The sequence below is a fragment of the Gracilinanus agilis genome, chromosome 1 (assembly GCF_016433145.1).
Source record: "Gracilinanus agilis isolate LMUSP501 chromosome 1, AgileGrace, whole genome shotgun sequence".
Taxonomy (NCBI): domain Eukaryota; kingdom Metazoa; phylum Chordata; class Mammalia; order Didelphimorphia; family Didelphidae; genus Gracilinanus; species Gracilinanus agilis.
Window position 1 is genome coordinate 185017965 of NC_058130.1, and position 24556 is coordinate 185042520.

Here is a 24556-nt window from a genome sequence, read left to right on the forward strand (position 1 = left end):
GACTACCAAATACCTTTTGATCGTTAGATGCCTTCCCAAGATTAGGGGATAGCATGCTTCACATAAAATACTTTTCTTCCCAACAAAATCAGCATTGCAAATCATCATTTGGACTTGCAGTCTCTGTATATACATTAATACAAGAAAATAGTTTTTGGTTTTGTTTTTAAGTGTGAAGTCCATTCTTGAGCTATTTCTCAAACCCCCTAAGGACCCTGGTGACAAGGAAAGAAACAAATCCAACTGACAAATTACATTTGAGGGAGTCTAAGACCTAGAGAAATGATGTAACCTACTGAGAAGATCTTGGTTTCTTTCTCCCAAGTCAGTCAATCAATAAACTGACAAAAAAATTTTTATTAAATGCCTTAACTTTGCCAGACATAGACACATGGGTGCTATGTGCCAGACAATATTTTTCAAGAAAACCAAAAGACAACTCCTGTTCTCAAAGAGCTTACAGTCCAAGTTAGGGTAAACAGTTAGGTCCAAACAAGTGTAGGCAATCTCCTTTGTTGAGCTGATCTCCCAAATGATGGCATGGTGTATCCTAGGTCTTGCTGTGTTTGGCTACTCAATGGCAGTATCCATTGGGGGCATCTTTGCTTCCCGCCGCCTGCATCTGGACCTCCTCCACAATGTCCTCCGGTCCCCCATGAGCTTCTTTGAACGAACACCCAGTGGGAATCTCGTGAATAGATTCTCTAAGGAGATGGACACAGTAGACTCAATGATTCCTCAGATCATTAAGATGTTCATGGGATCCTTGTTCAACGTCATCGGTGCTTGTATAATCATACTGCTGGCCACACCCATTGCTGCCATCATTATCCCGCCCCTTGGCCTCATCTATTTCTTTGTGCAGGTAAGTGGCTGGAACTCTATGTCATGGTATGCTTAGAATATTAGAATAGGTGATAGACCAAGCTATATTGCAAAATCAGACATGGCTCCACTTCCTCCTTTAGTCATCAGGGATCATTGTCTTAGCATTAGTTCAAGACCAGTGATGTCAAACTCTCAGAATAGTGGATCCCTATGCACCCCATAGAAAACCACAAATGAACATTATCTATGCTTTATAGTGTTTCCATTTATTTTATTGGACATTTCCCAATTATAGATATGTGTGTGTGTGTGTGTGTGTGTATATATATATGTATATTTATATACATACATACATATATATGTTAAACCCTTACCTTCCATCTTAGAATCAATACTGGGTAAGGGCTAGGCAATGGGGGTTAAGTGACTTGCCCAGGGGCACACAGTTGGGAAGTATCTGAAGCCAGATTTGAACCCAGGGCCTCCTGTCTCCAGGCTTGGCTCTCTGTCCGTTGAGCCACCCAGCTGCCTCCTCCCAATTATATTTTAATCTGGTTCAAGCCCCACTTGAGAATATTAGGGGCTGCCCTGTTTGACACCTTTGCTTGTGACAAGCAAGGCCTGTGGCAGATATTACACTAAGGACTTTATTATGAGGATCAGGTGAAAGCGTCTTGGAAAATGCTTTAGGAAGTGTAAAGCATCATCTAAAAGAAAGGAATAACTTGGCTTTGAGATATGTTTTCCATTTCTTTTACTATAGGATTTTATATTAGCTTCTAGCTCTAGGAAGGAAGATCAGATGTTAGGGAGTAAACTAAGAGATAGTAATTTGATCTATACTTTAAACAAAAGGCTACTAGTTCTGTTAGGAATTTGGGGGTGAAATAGACCAGATCATCTTTGCACACACATACCCACCCCCACACAAATGCATGGTGATAGGTATACTCATTTTAGCAAAACCCTTTAACTTGCTGAATCCTCGAGAAAAGAGCCTTTTGTAGCATACTGATGTAGAGATCTAGATAGATCTAATTGCATGAGGTTTTTGGAGACTTCAAAGGCCCTACAAAAAGCACTAAATCAAATTCAGCCTAAAATCAAGAAGTAGGTAGTCAAGGCTTTAGAATGATGGTGACTATTTACCCCTAGGCTTTCCCTGACAGTCTTTGGGGTTGCTTGGACCTGTAAGGTTTTAAGAGCTTCTTTGAATTGGATTGTACATTACAAGCATAGAGCTTGTGGCTCCCCTTAGTCTTTAGGGGAGGAATTTGAAAGGATTCACTTATAAAGAGTAACATTCTGCTTGTCGACCTTCTCCTTCAGAGGTTTTATGTGGCCTCCTCACGCCAGCTGAAGCGCCTAGAGTCAGTCAGCCGGTCCCCAGTGTACTCACACTTCAACGAAACTCTCCTGGGTGTCAGCGTCATCCGTGCCTTTGAGGAACAACAACGTTTTATCCGTCAGAGTGACCTGAAGGTGGACGAAAATCAGAAAGCTTATTACCCTAGCATTGTGGCCAACAGGTGAGCTAGTGTTCTCTTGGACCTTACCTAGCATTTTTCTTTCAGAAGAGACTATCTTGTTTTCTATTGAAATCAGCAGGTTTCTGGGAGTCCTTTGAAAGGTAACAAAATCCCAATTATTTTGTAGGTAAGACTTTTAACAGCCAATATAGCTATGAGCCCAGAAAATTAGCAAAGAAAGCTTCTGAATGACACTCTTATTAGAAGAATATAAACATATCTCTAGGTTCTCACTCAGACATTATGCCAGTATTTCCCAATAATGGACTAGAGACAGTCTCATGCTTTCTTCTCAAAATGCACAGGCTTTATGACAGATATCCATTGAGAAACTTTTTGTTTCTGCCAGACATTTGTGTATAAAATAAGATGGTAATTTCGAAGCAGGAAGATAATGATGGCAGTAATTAAGAAGGGAAAGGATCTATCCCTATAAAAATAAACAGGAATTTTTTCTTTTTTCTTATTTTAAAATATTTTTCTTTTTTCTAATTACATGTAAAAAAATTTAGCATTTATTAAAAATTTTTTTATTTTTAAATTCTCCTGTCCTTACCCTTTTCCTTCATTGAGAAAGAAAGCATTTTGATGTATTTGTTTCTTTTTAAAATTTTTAACTAACAGGTTTAAAAAAAATAAACTTCTAATAACCTCCCTCACCTATTAAAGAACAATTTTTTAAAAGACAAAAAAAAATTCCTCAACATATATCTATATAATCTAGCAAAATAAATTCCTACATTAGCCATATCCAAAAATGTATATCTTTCTGCATTTTTAATTCATCATCTCTCTTTCTGGGTGTGAATTATGTTTCATCTTCATTCTTTTGGATTTGTGGTTTATCAGCACTGATGATACAGGAAGTTTAAAGCACAGAATAGGCCTTTTTAATTCAGAGACAAACAATCTTGGTAATCCCTGAGGGCATCATATGAAGAAACACTACAATAATTGATGTCTCTGAGTCATCAAGAGAAGGTGAAATTACATGTTGGTTGCTCTACTAAAAAATCAGGAAGCTATGATATATTTTAATTAGTTTTCTTGAGAACTTTTTTTTTATGACAGTCCTTTCTCAGTATACCACCTTTACAGGATAATAGAGCAAAACCAACTGAAAACTGGCTTCATCTGACAGCATATGAAGCATTTCTCATCCCCAGGCTCCCACCTCTATAACTACAGGAATTTATTTGTCTTTTGGAACCAAGGGTGATCATTGTATTCAATCTGAGTTGTGATACATTTTAGAAAGATGTCCATCCTACAGATTTGTTGCTACCAGGGAATAGAATGGATCATAGAAGATTAAACGGTCAGTTTTGACTAAAGGAAATGGAAAAAAAAAATTGCACAAAATGGCTAATGCACTTAAAATTAGAAGAGAAACAGGTAACTGGGAAAAAATTCTTTTAAAGAAGATTTTTTTATGAGCATGTCTAATAGGAGATACATGTGTATATATTTTATCTATGTGTACATGTTACATATGTATTGTATGTATATGAAACTGATTCAAATTTATGAGAGTAAGAGCAATTCTCCAACGAATAGTCGAATATAAACAAGGAGTTTTCTTTTTTCTTTCTTTCTTTTTTCTTTTCTTTTTTTTTAAACCCTTACCTTCCATCTTAGAATCAATCCTGTGTATAGGTTCCAAGGCAGAAGAGTGGTAAGGGCTAGGCAATGGGGGTTAATGACTTGCCCAGGGTCAAACATTTGGGAAGTGTCTGAAGCCAGATTTGAACCGAGGACCTCCTGTCTCTGGACATGGCTCTCAATCCACTGAGCTACCCAGCTGTCCCCTAAGGAGTTTTCAGAGAAAGAAATCCAAGCTATGAATAGACTATGAATAGTCACTAATAATTAGCAAAATGCAAATTAAAGCAGCTTTGAGGTTCCAGGTTACACCTATCAGCTTGGCCAAAATGACAAATGTTAGAGGGACAACAGGCAACCTAATTCATTATTTATTGGTAGAGCTATGAATTGGTATAGCCATTCTGGAAAGCAACTTAGAACTATGCTCATAATGTCATTTATGTGCATATACTTTGATTCAGCAATACCACTGACAGGCTTATTCAAAGAGATAAAAGAGAAAAAGGACCTGTTTGTACCAAAATATTTATAGCAGTTATTTTTGTAATAATAAAAAAAAGAAACTGAAGAGTGCCCATCTATTGGGGAATGTCTAAACAAGTTATAATTTATAAATGTAATAGAATATTATTGTGCCAAAAAGAAATGACAAAATGGCCTGGGTCAGTGGAAGCTGGTAAGATTATGAATTCTGCAGAGTAAAATTGAGCAGCATAGGAGAACAATAATAACAAGATTTTAAAGAAAAGTCATTTCTAAAGATTTTAGAACATTGATAAATATAAACCATGATTCTAGAGAATGGAAGATGAAGTCTTTTATTCACTCCAACAAAATGGGTTTTTAATGTAAAGAAGTAGTCACATGTTTGTATGTGGCCAATGTGTGATAATCTGTTTTGCTAGATTAGACATTTTTTAAAAAGCATATCACAATTTTTCTTCTTTTTGAAGAAATGCTCAAAGAGTGGGAGAGTGGGAGAAAGAACATAGTAAATGTGTTTCAGGCTTCAAAGTTTTGTTATCTGGAAATTCACCACATTTCCTGATGATACCAGATAAGTTAAAAGCTACTTTGGTCTTAGTCATCTCTTCCATATCCTTTTCTCTCTTGTTCTTAAGCCAATCTGCTTTAAACCAAGAGAGTTTCAGGAATAAAGGGCATTTTGGGAATCCTCAGGATTCCAACTTGTTGAATTTGTTTTGGTGGGTCCTGAAGTTCAGGGCTGACTTTGTGTATACATATATCTCTGCAGGTGGCTGGCCGTCCGACTAGAGTGTGTGGGAAACTGCATCGTTCTCTTTGCAGCTTTGTTTTCTGTCATCTCCCGTCACAGCCTCAGTCCTGGGTTGGTGGGCCTCTCTGTCTCTTACTCCTTGCAGGTAAAAGGAAGAAAAGCTTCTGATATTCTGATATTTTTAAAGGGGGTGGGAGGTGGAAGGGGATAAGATTGTGAGTTCTTACATGCCAATTTTGATTCTGTTATGATCTAGGAAGAGGAAAGAGAATCTGGGAATAAATGGTAGGTCTGAATAAAGAGAAAGTAGGTGTCTCAGTAGCTTTAGTCAGAAAGATGAACTTGTTTTCTCTTCCTTCCATCTCTTCTCAATTATTTCTTTAATCCTTTAATGAGGAAAAACCATGCTTTGCCTCTGATGTTGGTTCCCAGTAGCATAGGAGATGTTTTGGCATTATGAAAATTACCTAAAAAACCCAAAGCCTAGAATCTGAAAACCAAAAGGGCATTTTGAGACTTTTGGTCTTAAGCAAGGTGACTATCCAGGAGAGATAATAGACTAGTTTCTTTTAGAAATACCCTAAACTTCTCATTTTGTGTTTATCCAAACATTGTTCTGAAATTCAAAGGCTTCTTTTGGATTGGGGGTTTGGATCCTGGGCTTGCTGTTGAATGTGTCTTGATTGTTTCCAACATATGAGTCTGTTTGGAATTAGTCCACTCAGTCACCCATACATACTTGACTTGAACCCCAACTGATTCCATGCCTTTTGTTTTTTACCTCATGATTATTTCCCAGTGGACTTTCCCCTCTCCCCTCCTTCCTGTCCAAACTGGAATCCTTCATTAGAAACAAAGGAAAACTGACTGACTGACTGACTGACACAAAATTACTGTTTCTTGACAATTTGTATATCATCCACACCAAAGAGTAGTCATTGCACTTAATCAGAGTTCAGAACCTGCTTGTTAGGGAAAGTACCTTTGTTGCTACTGGATCTTTTATCTTCAGGTGAAACTCCCTGCAACCTATTTGCCTTCTTTTCCCAGTGAGCTCAGAGGGAAGTAGAGCTAAGCTGGAGGAGGTATTTACATTCATTCACACCTTGATCAGATTACTTGGTACAATAGGGTTGGGAGACATAATACTCTAAGATTGCTGTGTGAGTTCTGTTCTAAATTACCCCAGATGTCCCAAGTCTGTAGTTTGCATAAGCAGAAGTATGTAGCAACCTTAGCTATTTGGTTCAAACCCTACCCCCATTCCTTATTTTATAGCTGAGGAAACTGAGGCCCAGAGGGGAGAAGATACGCAGCTAATTAAAGACAGTGCTCAGATTAGGACTTGGGTGTCTCCTCTCTCTGTTGGGCGCTGTCCCTGCTTATATACTCAAACACAATTCACTGAATTGCTTTTGGCGGGTGGAAGAGGTTGGATTCCTTTTATGGCAATACAGTGGCACTGTCTGCCCCTCTAAGAGAAAGTATTTAGAGTCAGGGTTACTTAGCCTTTTTAGCCTCAGAATTCAGTTGTCATGTTTGAATGGGATGGTAGAAAGGTCACTGGACTTGGAATTGGGTGACCTGGATTCTAGGGATGGCTTTGCCCCAACCTTTTATGTGACCTCAAGCAATTCACTTTAGATCTCCTGCCTTAGTGTCCCTGTCCAATAGGGGTAATGCTACCTGTCCTAACTACCTCACAGAATCATGATAAAGTTAAAATGCAAGGTTTCTTTACCTAGAGTCCAAGATTCTTTAAAAAATTTTTTTGATAGACTATTTATTATGGTTGGTTTCCTTTTTATTTCTATGTATTTTATTTTATGCACTTAAAAACATTATTCTGGACAGGGGTCCATAGGCTTCACCAGACCATCTGAGTGGTCCATGACACAAGAAATCCTTGGGGAATATTTTTTTAAAACTATAGAGCATAATACAGATGCAATGGATTACTTGAGCACTTTCAAATATGCCTACATTTGAGAATTCTTAGTTCCTAGTCATTTTCTCTTCACTATCTCTGTGCTAATTGCCCCATGCCAGTAGAGGTTTGGCAAGACACTGAATATACTTCATGCTCTGAGACATTGTCGTGGACTATGTTCCTGGGCAGTTTTCCAGGACTGCTTTACATGGAGATTTGGGATAAGGAGTATGTATGGGCAAGGTGGATGAGGACCTTTCACCGAGATGAATTTTGCTTTTGTAGGTCACTACATACTTGAACTGGCTGGTACGAATGTCCTCTGAGATGGAAACAAACATAGTTGCTGTGGAGAGACTCAAAGAATATTCAGAAACAGAGAAGGAGGTAAAGTATTTTGGCTTTTGGGAACAGTGCTTGACCTTTACCTTGAATCATCTTACCCAAGGGCAAGAATGTATCATTACTCTTTCTCTACTGGATGAAAGTCTGTTCTGTTACCAGCTGTATGCCTTGACTTAAAACCCTGAGACAAGAAAATGCAGAGCAGACATAGAACAAGGACCAAGGGTTATCGACTGAATTAGAAGGGCCACATTCCTCATAGAAGCCCAAAAGACTTGCTTTTTAATTTTCTGAAATGGCTAAAGTTGTCTATTTTCTTGGAACTGAGCAAAATTTTTACTCTTAAGCCAAGCATTTTTCTAGCAGAATGGCATGAGCACCCTCTAATGGTATTGCACAGAGTATTGCACTTGGAGTTTCTGCCTTACAGATGGCTTTCTGACCTCCACTGAACAAGTAAAGAATAACCACCAGGGCCTGAGAGGCTCAATCTTATGAGAAAAGTGCCCTAATTTATTTATTTTGGGGTTTTTTAGCTCGTAGCACATTAAAACATTTTTTAAAAGTAGGTTATAATAATAACAGGAAGAAGGTAAAAGCTACAAGGGAAAAAAAAGAACTTAAAAAACATCGATGCCTCAGGGGCTTTTTAGTGAAAGGATTTAATAATCCTAAACCTCTCAGAATTCCCTGAAGATTTCTTTGTATTTCATTTCAGTAAAATACAGTAATTGATGTTCAGAGCTATTACTTATCCTGAGTCACCCAGAAAGGTTACATTATGTCCTCTATATGTTGCTAAAAGGGAAAAGAAAGCTTATAATGTAACAGAAAGATTTCCAAATAATCAAAACAGAAACAAACTTAGACTTAAATAGAAATATTTTGGCACTTGGACAATTCGGTCACACAAGTCCCTGAGAACTATAGATAAATGAGGTATTACTCTAGCACCAAGTTTAATTGCCTCTGATTCTCTTTTTGAGACTCAAAAGTTTCCTAGATTGTATCATTTTAGTAGCAGCAATAGTTCTGAGTTAAAAGACTCTTCCTAATCTTGAGTTCCTTGTCCTTGTTCAGTATAGTTCACAAAGATTGAGGGCCCATTATGGTCAAAGCATCAGGTTACCCACCTTAGCTTTGTTAATGAGAGACTTCTTTTACCATCAGAGCAGACAGGTCTTTTGTGTCCCCTTCCTACCTGTTTCAAAACTGCCAAGAGAGGCCTTCCCCTTGCCAAAAAAGAAAGAAAAAAAAACATTTTGGAGTCGTGTGCTATAATGATAAATGTTGAACTTGGAGTCACTGCTTGCATGATTGAGGACTAGTCTCTTAATCTCTCTGAGACCTAGTTTCTTCTTCCATAAAAAGAGGGTCTTAGGACCTCTGAGGTCCCTTTTGCCTCCAGATCTTATGTTCCGATACTATCATTACATGTCAGAGTTCTTCCAGCTCTGAGTTTCTATAAGTTCATGTCAACCAAAGCTTTGCCTGTAGCATCCATTAGAACAGAACTGTCTATTTCACTGGCAGTCTGTAAAAATGTAATTGGAAAATGTTTAACAAAATAAATAAAAATAGACTACAACAGAGAGAATGTTAATTTATAATTTTCTAAGTCAGGATGTGCCCTTCAGGAATCCCTTTCTAAAGGGGCAGCTAGTAGCACAGTAGTCAGGGTTCAAATCTAGCCTCAGATACTTCCTAGCTTTGTGACCCTGAGTAAGTCACTTAACCCTGATTGCCTAGTCTTTGCCACTCTTCTGTTTTAGAATTAATACTAAGAGAGAAGGGGGAGTTGGGAGAGAGAGACAGACATAAACAGAGAGAGCTTGAACTTTATATTTGAATTTGATGCCCTGTACTAGAAAATAGTGTCATTCCTTAGGACTGTGGATGGGGAAGGAAGCAAGATGAATGGAATATTCTAACCCCTTATTTAAAGACTTCTCTGGTAGAGATGGGAATGTGCAACTTATGGGTGACTTTTGAGTTCTTGACAAACTGCTGCTTTTAGTCAGAAGTTTCCTAGAAGTTTATAGTTTACTCAGGGCCAGAGAAGAAATTGTGGCTCACTTCCTAATAGATATCTAAGGCTAGAATGCTTTCTCTGATTTCCATTTCTTGGAAGGGAGCCTTGGCTCCCTTCACATTTCAACTCAAATGATCTAGGAAGAGGAAAGAGAGTTTGGGAATGAGTGGTGGGGCAGAATAAAGAGGAATTAAGTGTCTCAATAGCTTTGGTTAGGAAGATGAACGTGTTCCCTCATGCTTCCAGCTTTTCTCAATTTTTTTTTATCCTTTTATGAAGAAAAGCTTTGCTTTGCCTCTAATGTTGGTTCCCAATAGCACAGATGTCTTAGAAATATAGAAATTACTTAAAATTCCAGAAGCTTAGAATCTGAGAACCAAAAGGGTATTTTGAGACCTTTGGTCTTGAGCAGGGGGAATATCCAGGAGAGATGATAGGCTGGTTTCTTCCAGAAATGTCTTGAAATTCCCATCTTGTATTTATCCAAATATTGTTCTGTAGTTCAAAGGCTTCATTTGGATTCTGGGTTTGCTGCTGAATGTATCTTCACTGTTTTCAACATTTGTTTCTTTCTAGATGCTTCCATATTGTTAGTGTTCCTTTCCACTCTCCCCATCTCCCCAATTATTTTGTATTTACTTCATATACCTTTTGTATATACTTATCTGTGTATATATTATTTCCCTCTAGTAGATTGTAAATTCCTTGAAGGGTAGGGACTGTTTTTCTTTGTCCCCTTAGTGCCTAGCAGAATTTCAGGATCAGAGTAAGCTCTTTGTAAATGCTTGCTGAATTGGATTGATTTCTCCCTTAACTATCTTGCCTGGCTATAATTTCAGGCTCCCTGGTGTATTGAAGAAACAGCCCCTCCCAACAACTGGCCACAGCAGGGCCGAGTAGAATTCAGAGACTTCAGTTTACGGTATCGGGAGGACTTAGATTTGGTTCTGAAACACATCACTGTTACCATTGAAGGAGGGGAGAAGGTAAGTGCCAATTGTCCACTTTGACCTTGGTCTTCCTCTTCCTGACCTGCATGAGTTTCTCTAGCTTTTAAGCTGCCTCTTCATTGGAAATGTAGACAAGATCCTAAGAATGTTGGCTAAAAGGCCACAGGCCAGGCAAATGGACAAAATGACTGAAGTCACTATTTTCTCAGATAAGTTTCCAATTCAACTTCTAATTGACTGAGTAGTCTTCTTTACCAGACCTTTGTAGAAACAAAAGGGACTGAGCTTTGGCCCAGGAAGATGTATACAGTACCATTGCCACTCTAAGTAATGTTTTACAGAAGCAGATTCCAGAATGACCTCTTTTTCCCCTAACCATTTCTGGAAGAAGAGAATGAATGCCTTGAAGTTGTCTCTGGGAAGCTTTGAGAGCAAAAGGGAGTGCATTCTTGTGGATTAGGCTAATGCAGAAATAGTTGTCAGTAAAAAATACATTTGGAACAGAAATAGTGGAGAGGTGGGGGTCATTCCTGTGTGGTCCCCGAGGGGGAGCCCAACATTCAGGCAGTTCCATCCGGTCTTATCCAACAGGTTGGGATTGTAGGTCGGACTGGAGCAGGCAAGTCATCACTGACCCTTGGCTTATTTCGTATCAACGAGTCTGCAGAAGGAGAGATTATCATTGATGGTATCAATATTGCCAAGATTGGGCTTCATCACCTCAGGTTCAAGATCACCATTATCCCTCAGGTACAGGGCTAAGGGAGGGAAGATGACAACTTTTGAACAGTTTCTGTTGCTGAAGGTTCACTTTTTAAATTATTATTTTATCTTAATATCTCAGATGAATTTGATCATAGAATTGGACATGAAATCTTAGAGGTTATCTCATTATACCTTCCTACTCATTATATGAATTCTCTCTGTAGCATCCCTGTCGAGTTTTTAGACAATGCTCTTAATTGATTTTTTATTGTCATATGTGCTTATATAAAATTTTCTCAGGTAAATATATTTGCATATTTGACATGAAATACTAGGAGTACAATCTCTTATAGTCATCTGTTTTTGAGTTTGTATCTGTTTTTGTGTTCGAAGTCTCTACTCTATATGACATGCAACTTGAAATAGCATTTTTTAAATTAATACATATAAACCGTTGTCTTAAGAGTTTTAATATAACTTCATTTCTATAATTTAAATTTCATCTAAAGCTCAGTACACCATTATAGTTTCCATTGGCCTAAGGGAGCATAATGTATCTTAAAAAAAACAAAACCAAAAAACCTTACCTTCTGTCTCAGAATCAATTCCCAAGTATTAGTTCCAAGGCAGAAGAGTGATAATGGCTAGGCTATTGGAGTTAAGGCATTTGTCCAGGATCACACAACAAGGAAGTGTCTGAGGAACAAATTTGAACTCAGAACCATCCTTCTGGCTCCAGGCCTGACTTTCTATTCACTGAGTCATGTAGCTGCCCCAAAAATGTGTCTTGATTAAGATAATTTGGCTGGAATTAGAGATGGGTATATAGGAAAGGAGTAGAGAATCAAGGTTTAAGGTCCAATTATAGAGAGCCTTAAAGGTCAGACTTAAAGAATTTATTTATTCTTATAGGAACTACAATCCTTTTTTGAGGTATTGAGTACTTCCTCTGTCCAAGGAAGTTTTTTTTTTTGTTTTGTTTTGTTTTGTTTTGTTTTTTAAGGAGCAGGGTGAGAAATAGTTATCATTGGCTGGGTGATCCTAGGCCCCAGCCAGGTCTGAATTCAGGAATGGTGCCAGGTGTGGGCTCAAAATAAGCTCTTAAATTTGCTGTTTATCATCAGCATCCTGGGTTAACCTACATAGGGATGTATGGGGACTCAGTTATAGCCAATGATATATAAGAAAGAAATTACCTGATGATGAAATTACCTTACCTCTTTTGGGTCAGAAGTCAAATGCCACATATAAACAATGATTGGAGGATAGGAGAAATGATAAGTGGTAGGGATAGCTGACATTTTGGGGCCAAATATCATCCAGCAGGAACCATAGAGGAAATGTATTTACTCTATGGCCTCTTGCTTAAATATTTCCCATCACAGAGTAGTTACGAGAGCTCTGGGCTTGGAACCATAGGAGCTGGGTTTGAGCTGTAGCTCCATCTCTCGATTTCTGCAGGACCCTGGCATGCCCCTTCCCCAGAGCAACAGCTCATGTTTATAAATCTCTGCATAAGTTTACAAAATCTGTTTCTTGCTTCTAGACCCTCAGTTTCTTCATTTCTAAAATGGGGTAATAGTACTTGCTTTACCTTCTACCCATATTGTTGTGAGGAAAGCATTTTGTAAACTGTGAAGTGTTTGATGAATGAGAGCTGTTATTACTCTCCATGGCACTGTCCCTAAATACCATAAATGGGCTGGTTCAGATGTGGAATGTGAATATGTGCAATTTTTTGTGACCTACATCACTCCTTTCTTATACATACAACTTGGACTTTGGAAATGCTGGAGCTTTTAGTGTTCAAATGGTAAAGAACAGTCTCTGATCTACCCTTTCTCTATATATCCCTCTTCATTTGAAAACCAAAATGAGGGATTATTGGATATGCTTCCTTCTGGTTTTCCCACGAATAGGATTATTTTTATATACATGGTAAGGAGCAGAAAAAGTTCCTCTTGCTCTCTAGGTCCTTTGTTTTAAGACCCACCTCTGAAACTTACTACCTGGGTGACCCTGGGAAGTTATTTAACCATTCCAGGCCTCAGTTTCCTTGTATGGAAAATTAGATCTGTCTTAGAAAAGGGAATGAAACCTCTTTTAGCTAATGATAAAGGGAGATACTTCATTGAGTTTCTAGGTCAGCTACTCTAGCACATCTTCTTTATCTTGAATCATGGTACATTCCAAACTTTCCTCTGAATAGGATCCAGTGTTGTTTTCCGGCTCCCTGCGCATGAATCTGGATCCATTTGATCAGTACTCAGATGAGGATATCTGGACGTCTTTGGAACTGGCTCATTTGAAGAACTTTGTGTCAGCTCTTCCTAATAAGCTGAACCACGAATGTACAGAAGGAGGGGAGAACCTGAGGTAGGGTCTGAGCTGTGGGTTTTTCCTCCTTTAAAAAAAAAACCAAAACAAAATGACCCAACACCACATCTATAAAATTATAAATTATAAATTTCAAAAACTGTTAACAACAAAAGACAAAAACATACAAAATAAAGGATAAATTCATATGTAAAACATTTGGTGTTTAACAAAATTGAACTAAATAGGTTAACTCTTTTAAAAATATGTTTTGTACAACACAGATAAAATCGCTTACCATTTCTGGGAGGGGACACAGAAAGAAGAGAGGACATAATTTAGATCTTATAATTTCGGAAAACATTTCTTGAAAATTCTTATTATGTGTAACTGGAAAAATAAAACATCTTATTAAAAAGAAAAGTCATGCTTTGGGGGCAGCAAGGTGACTCTATTGAGAACCAGGCCTAGAAACAAGTGGTTCTGGGTTCAAATCTAGCCTCAGGCACCCCTTAGCGAGTCACTTAACCCCCATTGCCTAGCCCTTATCACTCTTCCACCTTAGACTCAATAGCCAGTATTGACTCTAAGGTGGAAGGTTGGGGTTTAAAAAAAAAAAGGCACATTTGTTTGGATGGGGGGAAGGACAAACTAGGATCAAAGGAGTGTCTTTCTTCACTGCTGTGTGTTGATATCCTTTGGCTTGGATTAGATCAAGGACCACAGCAGTTTGACTGTTCTGAGGTTGTATCCTGGTATGGGTCAGTTGTATTAGAGTTCATTGCAGGAAGACCTGTATTTACTCAAATGAAATGTAAAGCTAAAATCCTAGCTGGGAATCCAGATTGTCCTCAGAGATGGTGTTTTTGGCCATGCCTTTCTTATAAATCTTCACTTTTCCAAAGATAAAAGAGATCGTGATGGCTCAAGATGGATGTTGTTGTGGTTTAGTTATTCCCTATATATTATTGATGTAGTGAACAATTATAAGTACTGACAGTGAACCATCGCCTCCTCTCAGCAGAGATGCCATATACTCTTAAGTGCAGAAAGATATATAATTTGCCAGGCTGGGTTGGTGATGTTGTTAATTTGTGTCCATTAGTATAGCAGTAGGGAAGAACTGAGAAAATGAAAAGTGTCAAGAAAACATTTAATGCAGCAGTGCTAGGATTGCCCAAATATAGTCTAGGTGAGTAGGTCATCCCTGTTTTTAACTGTTACTGGCTCATTTTCCTGTTCTGTCATTCTGGGTTCTCAGGTAATAAAAGGGTGTGCTCTGTATTTCTACATTAATTATTAAAATTACAGTATGATTAAACAATTAGTGATAAGCTCCCACCACAGTAGATTAAATAGTACTTATTAAATAAACTTATAAATTTCCTTTTTTTTTTTTTTAAATTTTAAACCCTTAACTTCTGTGTATTGACTTATAGGTGGAAGATTGGTAAGGGTAGGCAGTGGGGGTCAAGTGACTTGCCCAGGGTCACACAGCTGGGAAGTGTCTGAGCCCGGATTTGAACCTAGGACCTCCTGTCTCTAGGCCTGGCTCTCAACTGAGCTACCCAGCTGCCCCATAAATTTCCTTTTTTATACGTATTGACTCACTGATATGTATGTTTGTATGTATTAGACCTTTATCTCCTAGGCTTAAATAGAAATCAGTTATTGGCTATACCAGTGATGGTGGACCTATGGAATGGGTGCCAAAGATGGCACTCAGTGTGCTCTCTGTGGGCACTTGGCCACCCCCCTCCCTTCCCACCCCCAATCCCAGAGTTTGTTACTAGAAAAGCAGAGGGACCCTGTCAGAGCTGCTCCCCTCCCCCTCTCCACTGTGCCTGAGGACATTTTTTTCACATTCCCCTACCCCCTCTGCCCAGCAGCCAATGGGAGCACATGGGGGTAAGGTGGGGAGTTCACAGGTGGCAGAGCTGGAGGGGAGCAGAGAGCTGGGCCCACTTCCCTCCCCCTCTCTACCCTCAGAAGACATTCCTCACTTCACCTGCCCCTCCACTCAGCAGCCAAATGGGAGGGCTTTCTCCTTCCCCTCTGTGGGGTAAGGGGGGGAATGATGTACCCAGCATATGGGGGAGGGGCATGGCACAAGGTCTCTGGTGGGACTGGGCCTGGCACTCAGTCTAGGGGGTGAGGTGGGGGCAGGCCTGGCACTCTATCTCTAAAAGATTCACCATCACTGGGCTATACCATTTATTAGTTGTATAATGAATAAAAAAGTCACCTTTAATCATCTCTACAACTTTTCCTCAATTCTGGAAATTGTCTTAAAGTTCAACTCTCTGAGGAAATAATTTTCCTGTTCTCTCAAGTCTTATCTTTTTAATATTTACTCACAAGACAAAAGTTTTAAAATTTGTTTTCAGAAAGTATTTTTTATTGTCTTTCTCTCTGGTTCTCTCCAATTAAGATAGGTTATGCTTCTAGAATGTCAATTGAATTTTAAGTGTCTGAAGAGTTTGTTTTTTCTTAAAAATACAATGTAGTGTAGTCAGAACTGACTAGTTTTGGCTGCTTCTTCAGGTTTGAGATTAGAATGAAATGAGACACCGATATACTAATATTTAACCAGTTAGTAAAAAGAGGTCATCAGAGCAGGGAAAAGATATTGAGTTCAATACAGCTTTCCTGATTTGGTCATCTAGTATTGATCATGCTTCAGGTCTGCTAATGCAAAGTCCCAAAGCCAAGACAAACAAGCTCCTAATGACTTTTTGTACCCAGGCTACCAGGAAGGTTTGTCAAAAGCTTTATCTTGAGTCCCCTGAGCCAAGAAAGCTTTTGAGTTCAATTTCATTGCCTTTTAAGGAAAAGTAGTAACCCATCTCACATGTTAGGGGACTCTGGGAGATATTCCTACCACCATATATACAGATATTAATTAATATTATGTTATTTTTAGTAACAGTATCTGTATTCTCTGTAGGAAAAGTTATTGAAACTGGTATTAAAGTGTTCCTGGCACATAGTAGATTCTTAATAAATGCTTATTGATTGCTCATTTAAAATGAAAAACGTTTGCCCAGGATTACACAGCTAGGAAGGATGGGCTCATTTTCCATACGCTAATAAAGGTTGTTGATTGATTGATTAAGATGGAAAATGTTTTACTTATAATTTTTTCAAATTTTATTTATTTTTTTAATAATCCCTTGCCTTCTGTCTTAGAATCAATAGTGTGTGTTGGTTCCAGGGCAGGAGAATTGTACGGTCTAGCAATGGGAGTTAAGTGACTTGCTCAGAGTCATACAAACCAAGAAGTGTCTGAGTCCAGATTTTAACCCAAGACCTCCCATCTTTATCCCTGGCTTTAAAACTACTGAGTCATCTAGCTGCCCCTGGAAACTGTTTTTAAAATCTTGTCTAGTGTTTTGAATGTGAGTTGACAAATCTGACCTCAGGCACTTTCTAGATATGTGACCCTGGGCAAGTCACTTAACCCCAGTTGCCTAACCCTACTACTTTTCTGCTTTGGAACCGATACTCAGTATTGCTTCTAATACAGATGATAAGGAATGAAGGAAAGAAAGAAAGAGAGAGAGAGACAGAGAGAGACAGAGACCTTGAGCATAATGAAATCACATAGATAAATTCACCAGGAAAATTTCCTTTGTCTGGAATATGTGAGAAAGGATGGATGGCTTTTTTTCTTTCCACATCGAGGTCTGTCTTGGCCAGTGTGTATGTTATGTTGTGTTTTGATATCTCCCTCACTCTCTTGTTTCTTCTTCTCTGTGGATTGTAGTGTTGGGCAGCGCCAGCTTGTGTGCTTGGCCCGGGCCTTACTAAGGAAAACCAAGATCTTGGTACTGGACGAGGCTACCGCTGCAGTAGACCTTGAAACAGACAACCTTATTCAGTCTACAATCCGCACACAGTTTGATGATTGTACTGTCCTCACCATAGCTCACCGGCTCAACACAATCTTGGACTATACAAGGTAAAGTCCATCTTTTTCTCTGGGCATCTGGTCTGTTGTATGGTTGGTTTTCCCACTAGGCTTGTGCTGAATGGCCAACAGCAGCTAATGACTTCTTTTTTTTTTCCATTTAATTATATTTATTTTTTAGAAAAGTTAACATGGTTACATAATTCATGCTCTTACTTTCCCCTTCACCCCCTGACCTCTCCCCCATAGCTGATGTGCATTTCCACTGGTTTTAACATGTGTCATTGATCAAGACTTATTTCCAAATTGTTGATAGTTGCATTGGATTGTTAGTTTCGAGTCTACATCCCCAATCATGTCCTCCTCAAACCATGTTAATGACTTCTTTTTAAAGTTTATCTTCAGGAACTAGTGACCATATCCAATTGACTGCCTCAGGTCTTTTCAAGATCTGAAGTCCAAAGTTTCCAACTCTTCTGGGAAGTTTCTTTTGCTTCTATATCCTCACCTAAGTCATTGATATCATTTCCCCTCATAGTCTTTCCACTTAGGAAAGTTTGTTTGTTTTTTTAAACTTGGAGTAGCTGGTGGTTCTGTGACTTCCCTGAAATTGGGAAGACCTGAGTCCAAATTTGGGTTTAAACACTGACTCTGGGCAAGTTATTTAACATTGCTTCAGTTTCCCTTACCAAAAAACCTCTCAAGGTTGTTGTGAGGATCAGATGTGATACTTATAAAAGATCATAGCACATGTTATATGCTATATAAATGCTTATTACTTTCCATCCTCCTCTTTACTTTTAGACACATACCATCATGAGTTAGAAGTCTCACAAGTCCATGGTTCTAATGTTCTCTCTCTCTCCCCACCCCTCTCTCTCCCTCTCTCCCTCCCTTTTTCTTCTCTTTCTTCTCCCTCCCTCCTTATCTCTCTCTTCCTCCCTTTTTCTCTCCCTCCCTTTCTCTCTCCCCTCCTTTCCCCTCTTATTTTGTCCCATTCCAGGGTGATTGTGCTGGATAAAGGAGAAATCGTGGAATGTGATTCCCCTCCTGTACTCCTGCAGAAGAAGGGCATTTTCTACAGCATGGCTAAAGATGCAGGCTTGGTGTGAGGGCTGCGGTTTTCTCCTCCAGGCAGAACCAAACCGAGCTGATGTGCATTGGACACAGAGAAGATCCAGCGAGTGTACTATAATTCCTTACTCTTCCACTCCTCAAACCAAAAATAGCAGCAGTCACCTCACTCTGTCTCTGCCCATCACCTGCTCGGATTCTGTGGTGAACAAGGGGCAGATGCTACTTCGACCTTCTTGCTTACATTGCCACACATACACAGTCCCATACATAAATGCTTCACCCCTGACCCCCAGACTCCATTGTTTCTCCCATACATCACTATGCTTACATATTCCTCATGGAGCACATCCTCCCACAGTTTTGCTGCTCTTTTCAGAGAACTTCTTCTGAAAGTTGGCCTTCAGGAGAAGTTGGTTGCACGTAGTTAGCTAGCTAGTGACCAAATCCAATAGACTGCCTCAAATATTTTCAAGATCTAAAGCTTTAAGTTTCTGATTTTTCCAAGAAGCTTCCTTGCTTCTATATCCTCACCTATGCTGATTTAATTTCTCCTTTGCTGCATCTCCACCATGCTATATTTTTCTGGTTTGCAGTTTTTTGGTGAGGATTTTAATTACTGTACTTGCTTATACTGTGCTCACCAGGTTGCAGTGCCCTACAGAGTGGCTGACAGTTTCCAGGGAAGTGAGAGGGTTTCCTTTTTAACCCTTCCTGTCCCTAGGACTCATTTCACTGTCTATTCTCTCGTGCAATTTATGCTTCAGAAATTGTGCTCATGGGACACCTTCTGAAGTTCACTGACATTGAGAGGACTTCCTCCAGAAGCTAGAGGCAGCCAAATTGACCCAGTCACCTCACTGTTCATCCAAGAAGCTTGGCAGAAGTTGTTGATTTTTCAGATCTAAAACAAGTAGGGTACAAAGCTATCCAGTACTCTGAGGTTTTTATTGCTGACTTTTCTGCCTAGGGGAACTCAATTGCATTCCCTGTCCCCTCGTACTTTCCCTACCTCTTTTTTTCCATCTTTAAATGGGTATAATACTCCTAGGGATCTACATCACTGAAATGTTCAAGGACCAGTTTATGGTTATGAAATGCTCAGAGAGAAGAGGACTATGGATGTCCCAAGTATTACTAATTTTTTTTTAAAGAATAAGAACCCAGTTGATTCTTACAAGCATTGTTTTAAAATCTGAATTCCTGACTACAGAAACCTAGGATCCTGTTGATGGAAGTAGGAGTGGAAATTCTGACTCTTGGTGTCGGACTCTTATCCAGACCCACCCACAACTTCTTCCAGGGAAGACAACCACCTGAGACTTGTGCCCTGTTGCTTAGAAATGTTTGACAGTGCTTAATTCCCAGCGGTCAGCTGAGCTGATTGGCTATTCTATATGTTCCTGGGAAGAAATGGAAAAAACGTGGTTTCTTAGTGTATATTATCTCAGATGGAGATTACAGTGATATCCAAAAGCAAAGAGAGCTTCCTTCCACTTACTCAGAGATGCAGACTTTGAATTATGTTGCTCACTCCAAAACCAGAGAAGTATCTTCTCTAAGATGGGAAAAAATATATTTATTTTTTGTAAGTTATATAATTCCTTAAAGTTGGATAAACCAAGTTTTTCTTGGGTATCTTTTTGTAATGAATACACTGGAAATATGAACATTTGCATATAATTTGCAGTAAAAAAATTCTCTCTTTTTTTTGAAATGGTTGTCCCCATTTCTTACAAGTTCCAGCAATAATCCCAAACACATCCTAAAAATCATATTATGGTGTTAATGCCCTTTGTATCAGCTCACCTGAGCAGGAACTGTCAAGAATAGGATACTGGGAGGAAGCAGGGCATGGGCAAAGTAATTAAGGATGAGGAGAAAGCACCAGATGGACATGTGGAAAGGATTCAAGATAATTGGTTGGTTCCAGTAAACTTGTGCTTTTGTACTCAGGCTCCTGACGGTCTGGCCATTGGGCTGTGAAGCTTTGATTTGAAAATACCAAATTTGGAATTCCAGATTTGAGGCACTGTAAATACCAGAATATGGCCCTAGGTAGCCTAAACCTCAGTTCAAATAAAAAATCCTCAGTCAAGCAGTCTTTGCAAACTATTCCTGGCATTGAGGTTGGAGAAATCTCAGGATCTGGGTGAAAGTTGAATCAACATTGTGAGGTTGAGAGAGAATGTATCATTAACTCCTAGTCCCCAATACTACGACCATGGAAACTAGAGCCGGTGAGTGCCAAAGAAAGACTGTAGATGTTTACTTGCTTAGATAAGTGCTTAGCATGATGCCTGGCACATAATAGGTGCTAAATAATGTTTATTGACCAACTGACTAAAAGAGCCCACAAATACTACTGCAACTAGATGGCACAGTAGATAGAATGCTGGACCTGGAGTCAGAAAGGTTCGAGTTAAAATCTTGTCTCAGGTTACATCCCTAGGCAAGTCAACTTCTGCCCAATTCAGTTTTCCTCATCTGTAAAATGGGAATGATAGTAAAGCTTTCTTCCTAGGGTTGTTGCAAGGGTAAAAGGAGATAGTATCTTAAGGGTTTTGCAAACTTTAAAACACTATATAAATGCTAGCTATTATTGTCATCATTATTCATACAAGAGCAATAAAATGGCACATTCTTACCCAGATCTCCCTACAACTTCTTCCAGAGAGAACAACTGCTTCAGACTTCTTCCCTATTGCTAAGAAATGATTGATAGTGCTTAACTCCCAGCTGGCAGTTGAGCCAATTATGCCCTCCCATGTGTTTTTTGGAAGAAATGGAGAAAACGTGGTTCCTCAGTATATATTTGTTTCAGATGGAGATTACAGTGATATCCAAAAGCAAAGAGAGCTTCCCTCTACTTACTCAGAGATGCAGACTTTGAATCATATTGCTGACCTCAAATCCAAAGATATGTCTTCTCTAAGAGGGGGGCAGGAGTTGATTTTTGAGATACAGTTGAACAAGGGATGCCCAAGGTATACAGGAGAAAGATTAGGAGCCAACCTTACATTTTGAGCTTTCTGGGTTTTACAAATTCATTCTTTTTCACTTAACAAGTATTCTTTCACTGAACACCTGCTATATTTCCAGTCCTATACTGGACACTGGAGGAAATGCAAAAGGAAACATCACATCCTTGTTATCAGACAATCTAGTGGTGGGAAGAGTAAATGATACAAGTCGACAGTATGGAATAGGTCACTAGCCAGCATACTGTTAAGTGCAAAGCAACTTGGACAAATAACCCTTCTTAACATTAACTTGAGTTTTCTTCATGCTGGCAGAAATTTTTATTCTTTATTTCAGAGGGAAATTCTATTCTGGACACAGAGCTCCATTGGCTTCTTTCCATTCAGGGTCATAGTTTGAGTCCATTCTGAAGATGGTTGCCCAACTCTGGAGCCTGGCCCTACACATGTCTGGCCTGCTGCTGCTAGTTAGGCAACTGCAGTCAGAAGCTTTGTGAGAGAGCCTTTTGGCATCTTTTGAGTGGCCCCCTGAGAAGGCCACCAGAAGCATAGCTAACTGCTGCCATTTTCTCTTTTATCCCCTCTGAGCAGGCAGTTTATGTGTCTAAGGAATTAAAAAAGAATATTGCTACATCTAGGTCCCTATTCTCCAAAATGACAGTGGTCACTTGAATGGGTAGGAGTGAGAGGAGTCAGGGTATTGTGACACTCACAAAACCTACAGGTCAAGCAAAATGACCTGGAAGGCATAGAACGCAGTTTCTTTTTTTTTTTTTTTTTTTTTCCCTACTCTAGGGGGACCCATTTCTTAAAGGAAATTCAGTTATGAATCCTCATAGGGCAGAAACAGGGCCTGAATAATTCAAAATGGTAGCCAATCTCTAAATAAGTTTAGAGCATAAATGAGGTAATAGTAGATACTACATAAAGGGCAGCAAGGGTCAGGAAGATGAGTCTTCATGAGTTCCCATCTGGCCTCAGATATTTACTAACTGTGTGACCCTGGACAAGTCATTTAATCCTATTTGCCTCAGTTTCCTCATCTGGAAAATGAGCTGGAGAAGGAAAAGGCTAAGCACTCCAATATATTTGCCAAGAAAACCCCAAATGGGGTCACAAAGAATCAGACATAACTGAAATGATTTAATAACATAAGAGTTATTGGGGTGTAATATTAACAAGGTTAGGAAAATAGAGGAACATCTAGTTGGCTCAGTAGATAGAAATCCAGGCCGAGGATGGGAGGTCCTGGGTTCAAATATGGCCTCAGATACTTCCTAGCTGTGTGACTCAGAGCAAGTCACTGAATCCTGTTTAGCCCTTACCACTCTTCTGCCCTGGCACTGTTACTATTAATTCTATGACAAAAGTTAAGGGTTTTAAAAAAAAGATTATAGGAAGATAAGTTGGGACCAAGTTGTGAAGAGTTTTTTTTTTTTTTTTTAATTAAACCCTTACCTTCTATCTTGGGAGTCAATACTATGTATTGGCTCCAAGGCAGAAGAGTGGTAAGAGCTTGGCAATGGGGGTCAAGTGACTTGCCCAGGGTCACACAGCTAGGAAGTGTCTGAGGCTAGATTTGAACCCAGGACCTGCCATCTCTAGGCCTGGCTCTCAATCCACTGAGCTACCCAGCTGCCCCCTGTGAAAAGTTTTAAAAGCTAAACAATGTGCCTGGTACCATAGTAGGTGCTTAATAAAATGCTTATTGATTGATAGTCTTGGAGGCGATGGCTATTGATTTATTGAGTGGAGGAGGGGAGAGTGACATGGTCAAATCTGTGCTTATGGAAAATCATTTTGGCAACTGTGTGTAAAATTGGATGGACTGGGGAGATGCAAATCAGCCGGAACAGTTTAAAGGCTATAGCCATGTTTTAGATAAAAAACAGAGAGCCTAACAGAAGGGGGTGTCAATGTGAATAGAGAGAAGGGGTCAGACACAAATGTTGTGGAAGTAGAGACAGCATGGTTTTACAATTGAGTGTATATATGGTGAGAGGAGCCAAAGATAAGCCATAGTTGTAAACATGAGAAATGGAAGAATGGTGATGGCATCATCAAAAATAGAGATTGGAAGAGGGGAGGATCTTGTGTGAAAGAACAAGTTTTTGTTCATCTATGAAGTAGATGGTGTTTTGCGAGGGGGGGGGGGGATAAGGACTTTAATTTTTGTCTTTGGGTCCTTCATACCTAGCATACTGTATGGAGTATGTAGTAGGTGCTTACTTTTGCTTGAATTTTTTTTTGGCAGGAAAAAGAATGATCGAAGGAATAGCAGGCTACTCAAATGACCCTCTCACTCAAGCCCTCAAGTGCTTTGGATGGCGATTTTATAGGGTATTAAAGATCCATAGACACCAAGAACCAGTTACAGACATGATCTTATCCTTTTTTTCTAATGGAATCTCCAACTACAGGAAAGCAGCTTCTTCTAGATTGGCCTTGATTGCTTAGGCACTTCCTGCCTTGATTCCTTTGCCCCCTTTTCTCCACCCACTAGTTACCTTTCAGTGGACTCTCTGGATCTTCCCCAATCACTGAGGCCTAGATGGCTCTGAGTCTTGAGAAGTAGCCACAGAGTGGAAAGGGATACAGCAAGCAGACAAGAGGTCTGAATTCTAGACTCGGCTCTACCACTGAATAGCCACGTGACCTTGGATGAGTCAACTTTGTGAGGAGTTTCCTCACTTGTAAAATGAAGCTACAATACTTGGGCTATTAGGGCTGGTAAGAGATACTATACTTTATTCCTTCAAGCAGAGTTGCCAGCTAGTGTGATCATAAATCATTTAGCTCCTCTGCTGCAGTTTTCACATCAAAAAAGATTATAGGAAGATAAGTTGGGACCAAGTTGTGAAGAGTTTTTTTTTTTTTTTAATTAAACCCTTACCTTCTATCTTGGAGTCAATACTATGTATTGGCTCCAAGGCAGAAGAGTGGTAAGAGCTTGGCAATGGGGGTCAAGTGACTTGCCCAGGGTCACATAGCTAGGAAGTGTCTGAGGCTATCAAAAAGGGATGCTAATCCTAACCCACTTTATTTTGTAGAGTGAATGTAAAGGTCATGAGAACATAGATTTGGAGCTAGTAGAGATCTTCCTGCTCATCTCAT

At 39.4% G+C, this 24556-nt stretch overlaps 1 protein-coding gene across 1 annotated transcript in view; it reads left to right on the forward strand.

The window, feature by feature from the left end:
- Positions 1 to 21108, forward strand: part of ABCC1 (ATP binding cassette subfamily C member 1) — a 115082-nt gene extending 93974 nt beyond the window's left edge. The window contains exons 24-32 of the mRNA XM_044678427.1: positions 555 to 865; positions 2158 to 2357; positions 5218 to 5344; positions 7415 to 7516; positions 10346 to 10492; positions 11048 to 11206; positions 13371 to 13537; positions 17244 to 17438; positions 18391 to 21108. Of these exons, the coding sequence (XP_044534362.1) occupies positions 555 to 865; positions 2158 to 2357; positions 5218 to 5344; positions 7415 to 7516; positions 10346 to 10492; positions 11048 to 11206; positions 13371 to 13537; positions 17244 to 17438; positions 18391 to 18499 (1517 nt within the window). The 3' untranslated portion in view covers positions 18500 to 21108. The remainder of the gene's footprint in view (positions 1 to 554; positions 866 to 2157; positions 2358 to 5217; positions 5345 to 7414; positions 7517 to 10345; positions 10493 to 11047; positions 11207 to 13370; positions 13538 to 17243; positions 17439 to 18390) is intronic.
- The last annotated feature ends 3448 nt before the right edge of the window (positions 21109 to 24556 follow it).